This window comes from Caloenas nicobarica, chromosome 2 (genome assembly GCF_036013445.1).
Source record: "Caloenas nicobarica isolate bCalNic1 chromosome 2, bCalNic1.hap1, whole genome shotgun sequence".
In the NCBI taxonomy this organism is placed as follows: Eukaryota; Metazoa; Chordata; class Aves; order Columbiformes; family Columbidae; genus Caloenas; species Caloenas nicobarica.
Window position 1 is genome coordinate 970116 of NC_088246.1, and position 11153 is coordinate 981268.

The window sequence follows — 11153 nt, forward strand, 5'->3', positions numbered from 1 at the left end:
TTTTCTTGCTTGGATTTTTCTAAATGTCTTCCAGCCGCTTGTGAGGACTTCAGGGAAAGGCTGAGCTGGGTGTTTTTAATATTCCCTGTGAGGAACCTTATTGAAATAGTCTGATACAGCCTAACGTCTTTGTTTCCGTGCATTTCTCTGTGAAGGTGCCTACCAAGGCTTCGGTCATAAAACACTTCTATGGTTCTATCGTACTCGCCTCTCGAACATCTCAAATTGCTGAAGCTCTTAGTCCCAGTGCCATTGTTTTTAACCTGGCTCAGCAAATAAAGATTTAATGTTTTCCACGGTCAGATATAAACCATCAGGCTGTGATGTGTTGGTATGTTCACATAATGTTTCTATTGTAAACGGGGGGAAGACGAGGCTTGGATGTGGAAGATAAAGAGACACCAATAAAGGCCTTTGAGGTATTCAGGGAATAGTTATTCACTTAGATGATTTGGAGTCGGTTTTCCCAGTAAAACAGCAAACCCATCCCATGGGCACTGTGTGTCTGTGGTGGTACGAACGCCTTGGTGAAAATGGTCAGATTTGGTGCCTATGAGCCCAGACCCGGGCGGGAGGGGAAGGGGCTTCGCTTTCTGCCCCGGCTGTGGCCCGGGAGCAAGTTGTGGTGGGCATTTCTGTGCGGACAGGCTGGAGATCTTTGCTCAGCCCCCCTTGTTCAGGGTCTCGGGGTTGCTCCAGCTCATACGTTAATGAAAAACCTCCCTGAAGGTGAGTGAGGAGCTCGCAGGAATTGCCCAGCGTTTGAGAACAGGACAGCACTCCGACCCGTCAGGCCATTCTCATCTTACGTGTGTATCAAGATGCAGAAATTCCCATTATTCTGCTTCTTATACTCGAAGATTTGGATCAAAGCAGTAAAAAATGAATATTCACGGTCTCTGGTTTGGCTAACAGTTCATCTCTTGGCCTCTGAGTGTCATATCATGCAATAATCGATTTTAAATATTTTTAGCGTAATGTCTCACTTTTGACTGTGTCGTTTTCTCCTCCAACTCCAGTGTTCCCGGGAGCGATCATGGATGAGAAGCTGTCCTACAAGGAGTTTCTGGATCGCAACGACTCCTGGCCGGTGGACGACAGGGAGCTGTGCCTGGAGGCTCAGCCGGCGTTCCAGCCCGTGCCCATGGCTGCGATGGGTGCGTTACGCTCAAAACTCTCATTTGATCGCTCGCGGGACACGCCAGAGTCCCAGCTCTGTCCCTAAGGCTGCTTTTGTTCTCTTGTACTCCCGCCTCAGTTCTTTAGGATGTGTTGTTCTGTTTTCCTAAAATGCGTAACATCTTGACGCTTACACATCCAGCCCGACTTGCCCTGGAGCTCAGTCTGGCTGGTTAAAAATGGATTTTCTCGTCCAGCGTGTTGGATCCCCCAGTGTGCGGTGAGCAGATTTCCCTCCCGGGGCAACAGCAGGTTTTTGGTTGACTCCCCCAGTTTTCACCGCTCCGGTGCTGCGGGTTTCAGTGCAAACCTCAGCAAACGGTGACGGCTGAGAGCCGGTCGTCCCAGCTCTGAAAGGTCACGTAGCTGTGTCCGCAATGCGGGTCGGGCCGTTCCAGACGCAGCCTGTGCGGCTGCTGACGCTCTTGAAAATTACATGAACCTTGTATAACCTGCACCTGCAAAAAAATTCCCGCTCACCCAACGCCGTTCACCCAGTTTTCTCTCGTTTTGGAGGAAGTTTATAGGAAATGACTTTCTCGCTCACAAGGGTGTGAGGACCGGGTGTGCTGCCCAGACTGGAGCAGGCAATGAGCCTAGGAAAGATACTGGCTGAAACAGGATGACGCTTTTTTTTATATGTTTTTTAGCACTCTAGACCTGCCTACTAAATTATTTTCATGCTATCTCAATCTCCTATTTACTAAGAGATGCTGTGAAGAAATTATATATTGTTACCAGGGTAAGGAACGATTCATGCAACAAAAGAATCAGGAGTTTCCACACACAGTTGTTGGATTTTTCCCTCCCTTTGCTTTGTTAGATGTTGATGTAGGTATGCGCAATAGCCAGATGACAAACGTGTTGGTTAGGAGCAATTTGCATTCCTAGCCCATCACGCAGCATTCTTTTGGCCCAAATAATGTGAATTTGTGGGTTATCTGTTGCATGAAACCACATTTCCTTAGACTTCACCTCCTTAGAGCATCTTGCGCAGCTGGGCACACCGGAGGTACCCCGTATACTTCAATATGAAATTATTCCTCCGTTCCACTCATCCTGGTGCTGCATAAACAGGAGATTCTGCTCAGAGATTTTTAAAAATGTTATAATATTGTAATACAGAAAGAACAAAACTCAATCATTATCGAGTTGCTTGCAAGCTTGGAAAGTGCTGCAAGGTCCTTACTCTCACGTGTACCGTGTTTTATTACTGTAACTGCAGGTAAATATCTATACGTGAAGAGTTGCTATGTAAATGATCTACAGTAATATGCTTTATTAACCCACAATCATTGGCAAATTGGAACCACGAGGGGTGCGAGTGTCTGTGGAAATGAGCTGAAAAGAAACTTTCTGAACTGCTTTGTCGATCTTACCTCTGGCTGTCTAGAAACAAAATTCTCAGATATTTAATATTTGTCTGGCTTCATAATATTCGAAACAGGCTGCAAACTTTGAGCAAGTAGAGAATTATTTTTCAGGGCTCGTTTAATGCAAGAACGGATAATGTCCTGACCGGCATCGCTCACCGGTCACAGAAATGCTAAAACTCCAGCAGGTACGAGGCTGCTTTGGGTTGGTGGAGGATCTCTGAGAAGGGAAACAGAAATTCAGCCCTCGCTCCTGCTCTGCCCTTTTCTCCCCTTTTTTCTCCCTCTGGAAAGGGCGACTTCAGGCACAGTTTAACCTGGGCCCCACATTGTCGCCGTGTCTTCCAGCTGCTGGACAAAGAGGGAAGAGCATCAGCATCTCTCTTAGTTTTTAAATTGGTTTTAGTCACGCTGCTTTTTTGTGTTGAATTGGGAAAAAAGGCAATTATTCAGTCTTGGTATTACTGTTTTAAGGAGCTTGAAATTAATTTTGTTTCCCAAATTTACTCTGAAGCCAGACATTGTCTTGGCATCTCAGATAGTCTGATAGATTTATGGAGGAATTCATGCCGCTCACCTCTCGTTTGTCTGGAGAGAAACGCCACGTACAGCTGGCACGAGCCAGCCAGCGCTGTTGGGGATCAGCAAACACACCCGGGGGGTTGTAAACCAGGGGGTGATTTGTTTGAGAGGGGAATTCTTCTGCTCCTCCCGTTTGCCGTGTGCTGCCCTCGGCCGCGGTACGGCACAGTGAGTAACTCGTTGCCATTTCGCCACGTCGTGCTGTCCACGGGGTCACTCGCTGCTCCGACCCGCGGCGTTCCAAACCTTGGGAAAAAGGAGTTTCGTTTTGCTGAATCCTCAGCTGCTAAAGCAGCATCTGTTACAGGTGATGTTCTGCTTTCGGTCTGTGGTTTAAGTGCGTATATCAACAAACCTAATGCTCGTTGGAGCGACCAAAGCCGGCACCAGGGGACTTGCAAACGTGGATTAAAGATCCGACGGCCTCACCAGTGCTTGGGCTGGAGGGGAGGGCATCCCTGATCGTAAACCAGGCTGTTCAGCTGCCTGAGACAAGGGTTATTTTCCTCGCTGGCTTGTAACTTGGTTCATACTGGTTTATACTGGTGTGCTGCTCTCGGGGAGGGGGATGTGTGGCTGACACCGGCTTTCCCCGGTCTGCGCGCTGACCCGGAGCTCGGCCGTTGTTCTGGCTCGGTCCCTGCTGTCTGTGTCCCCGGGTCAGGAGCTGGTGCTTCCTCCCTGGGAGGAGGGGACGGGTTCCCCGTGCGCCACTTGTCACCTCGGCTTCAGTCGCTTTTCCCTGGGAAGCCGTCTGAACAACCGTGTTCTACTGCTGGGCACAAATTCAAATTCTGAAGGTGTTGCGCTGGTCAGTAATGCTGAAGGTCCAGCATGGCAGGGTCAGGTCCATCTTCATCTTGTTTTTTTCCCAATAATCGCACTCTTTGTCGTGGCTTCCCCGTGTGGTGACACTGGCCTCGTTCTCGTCCCCCTGCAGACCCGTTCGGCATGCACCGAGGGGAGAACCTGCCCGATTTGTCCTTTCCTGCTGACATGAAGAACATGCCGCTGTTCACGGACCACGTCGATGCTTCCAGAGACATCTACGGTGAGTTCCTCACCGGCATGTCGCCCCCACGGTTGGGGTTTGGTGTTTCCTCTGACTTTCATGTACTGAACGTTATTAAGCTGATAAGTTCGCAGACTGTATAATCCCTTTTTTTGTACCTAAAGCCATTCCAGTAGCTATTTCCAGGAAGGTATTTTTGAAGGATATTTTTAGGCAGAGATGGGACATCCAGACAAGCTGAGTTGAAGCAGGAGTTACTGGTGGCTCTTCATGGCTACACACCAAATACGTACAAACTTTTTCCACAAAGTGGTCTCAGTGTTTGGACAATTGGAGTTTGAGTGGTTATTAACAATAATTGATGTGAGTGGAAGCAGAAGGGAAATAATTTGCCTGTGCTTACTGTCCTATACCTTGTTAAAACTCTATATGCATGTGTAATTTGCAGTGCAGTTTGTAAAGACGAGCGGATGGAGAGAGCTGCTTACAAACTGCTTGTGAGGAGAACAGAACAGTTTGTTTTCCAAGTGTTGTACAGACTTTATATTTTGGAGGGGAGTCATTAGGGCTAGCGTGGTGATTAACGAATGACCTTTTATTTCATTAGCACCACATGGATCTATGATGGTACCTGAACAACCTTTATTTGGGCCCCTGTATTCTGCAGAAGCTCTGGACCCATCGGCCTTCATTGGCCTGGACTCAACTGCAGGATTTCTGCAAGACAAAGCAGGTGAGGAGTAGATGCTTTGCTCCGCTTGTCTATCTTGCTGGCTGGGTTTGAAGGGCACACGGTTGGGAAATCTCAGTTTACCGGTCCTAAAGAATCTTGGTGGGGAAGCTGATGCATAAAATGAATCAAGATTAGAAAGTTTCCTCTTGGCAATGACGGTTCTTGGTGCGATGTGGGTGTTGTGAAGACGTGAGGAGCTCACGGAACGGTTGAGGTTGGAAGGAAGCCTCCAGGGTCACCTTGGCCAACCCTCTGCTCAAGCAGGGTCACCCAGAGCTGGTCACCCAGAAGAACTGGGCAAAGAACCTGCTCTGCTGGTGGGAACGCTTCTCTGATGCTTCCACTTGGAATAATCCCAGAAGAATACGATATTCTGGGACCGTTCCTAAAGGGAGCTGAGAAGTTACCTGGGAATGAACCCAGAAACCAGCACAGTCAATACCTTCAACTGAAAAAATAAAGCAAAGTCAGCGGCAGGACTAAATGTGTCTTCTTTCCACAGTGCCTGAAGAACACTGGATGGGAGCTCAGCACGACATGAAGGGACCGGACGCCTCTTTCTTTGTTGAGCCACCAGGTAAAAACCATTTTGACTTGGTCTGCAGGAACCGTCTATAGAGAGTTTGTGCCGAGCAGCAGCAGAGCTGCTCACCTGCCTTTTCAGGAACCACAGGGCACTAACGAAGTGGGACCTGACCAAGAAAACCAGTTTCTGGTTCTTAAATCAATTCACAATAGAAACGTGTGTTTCAGAGAGATGTTACTTAACATGTGTTTTCTGGGTTAGTGCTGTGGGTGGGGGGAACCCTGCATTTTATAGGCTGTTTGCTTCTAATTTAGGGTAACAAATTGAATATATTCAATTCCAAGCCCAGTAGGTGATAGTGGCATGTCCTTTTGGGGGCGTATTTTGTAGCAGGGGTTTCACCCACCGCAAACATGGCTTTTGGGGAGTTAAGTTACAGATGCAGATGTGTGCAAAAAAATGCATTCAGCAGCAAGCTCTCTGGATTCCAGACTGCATCTCCATTCTGGGCATCTCCATTACAGCGCAGGTACCTTCATTTCCAGTTGGGGTGCGTGTTCAAGCATTACCTGACGCTAAAATAATAAATAGTGTGAATAAAATTTACTCGCGAAAAGAAATTCTAAAACTGGAACTTTGCTGCTCTTAAATCTTTGAAGCTCCATTGAGACATAATTCCGTTGCGGTTGCCTGTGTATTAGGATATTTGATCCATACCGGGATCTTTGTTGCCGATTTTGGTGAAGAAGCTGGGAAGTGAGTAGTTTAACACTGATCTGAGGTACAAAGTGTTCCTGGAGCTGGTGGCTCTACCCAGGGCCCAGGGTAGAACTGGAATGATTAACTGAATGTTTCTAAATTTGTCCCAGCAGCTGCTTCTCTCAAGCTACAAGTGTTTGCTTAGGTGTTGCAGAAATTAATTTTGTGAAAATTAGCAATAAAAACTGATTCTGTTTGGGTCTGATCCAGCTGGGATGCTGAAGAGGGGGAGCTCGCTCCTCAGGGCTGCTGCAGCCTGGCAGCTCCGAAGAGAACCCTGCTTGTAAGATCTTGGGGTGCTTAATCAACCCTGGGTTTATGTTCCCCGTGCCCCCACAGTGACAGAAGCGATAAAGCCGAATTCGTCGGGACGCCTGTCAGCGACGGCTCCTCCTTTCGTTCCTGCTGCAGTCCCAGTGTCGCTGGGAGAGGCTCATGGACCCAAAGATGCGGCACCAGGTAAATCAGCCCGGCCTAAGGGCTGGTGCTGGGTTTAGGCCCGGCCTGAGCAGTGGTGACGGTGGAGAGACGAGGGGTCGCTGCTTCGGGAGGGGACACCGCGCAGTGTTCACAGAGTCCCCTGTGACCAGGGGTTTGTGACACCCAGATGGTGTTGGGGAGAAGCAGCCGCTCTGCTCGACTTTTCAACTCCTGTCTCACAGTCCAGTAAAACTGACTTAATGCTTCTTTACTTTCTCAAAATTGAAGCTCCAGAAAAATGTTAAGGTGTGTCGAAACCATGGTTATACCATAGGTCTGGTGCTGTATAGAAACACCTTTGAAACTGTCTATTTTAAAGACTCTTCCTTAAAGAGATTGTTTGAAGGTGTTTCTATACAGCATCAGACTCATGGTGCGTTTTGCACCCATCTTTGCCCCATTTCTTTAGGCTTTGTTCCCGTACTTTCCATGATTCACCAGGGAGCGTCCACACTGCTTCCAATATCTATTTCTGTACTGTCTTATTCACCCGTAAAATCACAATCTATAAATTTTATTTTGGAGAAGATCATGATATCACTTCAGAGGGAAAAAAAAAAGCCAAAACCGAATGAGAGCTGCTGCGTAATGGATCTTTTTGCTTTGGTTCACTGGAACGTTGATTTTATCTAAATGGATCCTGAAGTGCTATTTTACAAGGGACTTTTTCCATTTTTCTCATTTCTTTCCTTTTTCAATTTTAAGTATCTAATTTAAGATTTAATATCTTTTCCATTGTTTAGGGAGGATATTTTTAGATGCGACTCAAACAGTCAGTAGAAATTCTTTATATTTTCTTTTAACATCTACTCAGCAAATATCTGAGATGTTCAGGTCACCGTGCTGCATTTCACGGAGTGTGGGCAGTGCTGGGGGCTGTTGGAATTAAGAGCTGCAGAACAGAAATCTCGTGCTTCTGGCTTTTGGGAATTTGTAAAAACTTGCCTCTAGACAGCTGGAACATTCAACCAAAACTGACTTTAAAAAAAACCTCCTCGAAGGGGATTTTGTGAAAACGCTGACTTAGATGCAGAGCTTTGATTGTACCGTGAACTGACAAATGTTGCTTTGAAACTCACAGCTCAGTGTTTAGGGGATATTATGTAAAAAATGAGCGAGGCCAAGCGGGGCATGAAAGACTAAAGGGCACAAAGTGACTCAGCGGCCGGCGGAGTTGGGAGTGGAGATGCTCCCGCTGCGCTCGCCGCACAAACAGGTCAGGTGAATGTCTGGGATGGCTCAGGACTTTTTCCACTGGTGCAACACTCCTCAGGGCGACACCACAGTGTGTGTCCTGTTGGGATGGGCTTGCTCCCAGGGCATCCAGCAGCTCTGGCTACGGAGCAGCAGGTAGTTTTTAAGTGAAAACAAGGCATTTTTGGGTGGTGGATGTTAGGAGTGGCCGGGTGTCCAACGCTGTAGTCAAGGATACAAAACAACACAAAGCTGCGGTAGGAAAAGCACCGGGGTGCACTGGGTGGTGTCATGAAGACCAGTACAACTGGGGTGTACTGGTGCAAGGGAGGGGAGCGGGCGGTGCTGAAAGACAGGGAGCGAAACCTTGTCTAGCCGTAAACCCCCTGTCAGGTATTGACGCTCTGTATTTTTGTTGATTTCTGGGATTTCTGTAGCAGATGCGGCATGTGTCCCTGCCTTGGGTGTGGTGTCCGCAGAAAACGCCGAGTCCGTTGCAGCAGGAGACCCCAGCGCTCCTCAAGCCCTGGGCGCTGGATTTGCACCCCTGGCAGGTGCCGACCTTCCGCGGGCCACCGACGTGGGGTTTGCTCCTGCTCCAGAAGCCAGAGCTGCCAGCGCTGCCCCTGCTGCACCCGTCCCCGGGCCAGGTGGCGGCTTCACCCCGGCACCAGGCGCTGCCTCCCCTGCTGCCGCACATCCCGAGTTCGCCCCGGCAGGAGGTGCGGAAGGTGACCACGCTGTGGATTTGGGATTTGCCCCAGCAGAAGATGTGGAATCTCACCGTGCCATGGATTTGGGATTTGCCCCAGTACAAGATGTGGAATCTCACCATGCCGTGGATTTGGGATTTGCCCCGGTGGAAGATGTGGAATCTCACCACGCTGTGGATTTGGGATTTGCCCCAGCAGCGGATGCAGAATCTCACCACGCTGTGGATTTCGGATTTGCCCCAGCACCAGACGTGGAATCTCAGCACAGTGTGGATTTGGGATTTGCCCCAGCAGCAGATACTAAATCTGACCACAGTGTGGATTTGGGATTTGCCCCAGCACCAGATGTGGAATCTCAGCACCCTGTGGATTTGGGATTTGCCCCAGCAGCAGATACCAAATCTCACCACGCTGTGGATGCCGAGATTGCCCCAGCAGCAGATGTGGAGTTTGCTCCTGCAGCAGAAATCAACCACCACCATGCCATGGATTCTGCATTTGCTCCCGCACCAGAAATCAACCACCACCACGATGCCGTGGGTTCTGCGTTTGCTCCTGCAGCAGCAGCCAAGCCTCCTCCTGCCACGGACGCGGGGTTTATCTTTCCAGAAGCCGTGTCCGGCCCTGCAGCTGACACCAAGGCTGCAGCGTCTGAAGAGTCTGCGGCTGAGCAGGACAAAGCAGCCCTGGACAAAGCTCCCGCAGGTGGGTCTGTGCCCGGGAGCCTCCCGAGGCTTCAGACAGGGTGTCGAGAGGGCGAGAGGCTGCGGGGTTGGTGCACGACTGTCAGATAAAAAGCGGATTTTTGTGATAGGTAAGGTTGTGATACGCCTTGCATAAAACATCTTGGGCAGAACTCAGTTCTGCCGTCAACACATGGGCAGACAAAGCGCTTCACGAGGATTGTTCGCTTAGAAAATCAGAAACTAGAATATCTTCATTTTTTTTTTGGTTTGTCATTCTTGCAGTGCTGCATGGTTTTTAGGACTGCCACAGAGGCATTTTAGCTCATCCCTGCTAGTACTTATTTTTGTACAGCTGCCATCCTCAGTTTATACCAAAATCTCCGCAGATTCCGTAGGACACTGTGTTTTCAAACAAAGGTTCTTCTCTTGAGAACAGCTCCTGAATAGACTGGTGAGAATTTTGTGATGTTTCCTTGGAATGACTATCGGTGTCGAAGCGGCAAGGCGGGCGTTTTCATTTTTTCATGTGGTGGACAATAGATTTTCTGTGCCGCAGAGATTTCTCAGGACACCGTCCTTTCAGAGAGAAAATTACTGACGAAATATCACAAAAGTAGGGGGCAGACGCAGTGTGTGTGGATTGATTGCAGGAGGAGTTGGAGTGAGGTGTTTTCTTTCTTACCTTCTCACACTCTCTAATGATAAGAATAAGTTTCAAACGAGAGACATTTTAACAAAAAACCCACTAGAATGTAATAACGGAGAGGCATAGGTGGGTGAATGGAAGACTAACAGACAGTATGGGAGGAAATGCCTTAGCAGAACACTCGGGCGTAATCTGATCTAAAGTAAAAATAATATGAATTTTTATTCTTTGCTTTCCATTTGCAGAAGCAAGTGCAAATGTGGAAGAAGAACCGAACACCCCCGAAGCTCGTGTTGGTGTTTTGGCGAGCGCCGAGGAGACCAAATCCCCTCCCGGGTGCCAGAAGGAGCGTCTGCCCGCGCAGAGGAACCGTCTCGCCGAGCCAGGTGAGAAACGCAAACCCCAGCAACACCGCTTTCCGTTCCAGAGGTTATTAGCACGTGGGGACATGGGGACTGGTATAAATAGATTGTGCATTAACATCAGAAATCACCATCATGTATCTCGTCTTTTTCTTCCTCATCCATAGATGTTGAACCAACATCTATCGTGAGTTTTATTTCTATTTAAAATGGAAATAAAATTAATTACATGTTGATCTGTTCTCCAATGTAATTATGTCTTACAAATTAACACTTGTTACAATTATCCGCAGCTACGAATTCTGTAGCGTCTGTATGAATATATTGGGAGGTATATGTGGATCTGAGGTGCTTAGCATTACATACGGACTCCAGCCTGATAATGGAGTAAATTGGGGATTTGAATTCCAGTGGGAAGTCAGTATATCTGAATAGGGTTGATTATAAAGAGGGAAGAAAAACCCCAAACCCTCACCCTGTGCTTCAGCCCCAAGACAGTCCTTGCTTCATGTTTCACCTCCACCTTGGCACGTCTGCCAAAGTATGAAATTACTGCTTAAAATGGGATTGTGAGGAGGTAATCCACAGCGACCACCATATCTCACAAACTTCATCCTTGATGAAAGTAAAAGTGAAACCTGTGCCCTTCTTGGGCTTGTGTTACCTGCAGCTTGCTTGAATTTGTAAGAACTGAAGCATTCTGTTCATATTTTTGTATTTCAGTTTCAGTAGAAGCAAAAGAAGCTGTTGCACTAGAAAATAAAGACTCTCTTCCAGAAAAACCCCTTCCCAGCGTGGGTGTGACTGTTACAGAGAAACAAAAGGAGGAGGCTGAACACAACCACGTCCAACACGCAGAACCTCAGCAAGAGAAACCCCTGCAGGAGCCCACAGGTAGAATATAGATA

The 11153-nt window shown here is 48.1% G+C and overlaps 1 protein-coding gene across 13 annotated transcripts in view; it reads left to right on the forward strand.

Annotated features, from left to right (window-relative positions):
• The window catches only part of MAP4 (microtubule associated protein 4), a 154126-nt gene that overhangs the window by 91850 nt on the left and 51123 nt on the right, over window positions 1-11153 (forward strand). For 11 of the 13 annotated variants that reach the window (XM_065630292.1, XM_065630285.1, XM_065630294.1 and 8 more), the window contains 8 exons: window positions 1020-1157; window positions 4075-4185; window positions 4754-4879; window positions 5382-5456; window positions 6504-6623; window positions 8276-9256; window positions 10129-10269; window positions 10969-11139. In XM_065630292.1, the coding sequence (XP_065486364.1) occupies window positions 1020-1157; window positions 4075-4185; window positions 4754-4879; window positions 5382-5456; window positions 6504-6623; window positions 8276-9256; window positions 10129-10269; window positions 10969-11139 (1863 nt within the window). The remainder of the gene's footprint in view (window positions 1-1019; window positions 1158-4074; window positions 4186-4753; window positions 4880-5381; window positions 5457-6503; window positions 6624-8275; window positions 9257-10128; window positions 10270-10968; window positions 11140-11153) is intronic. The other 2 variants (XM_065630293.1, XM_065630295.1) reach the window with 2 other exon arrangements.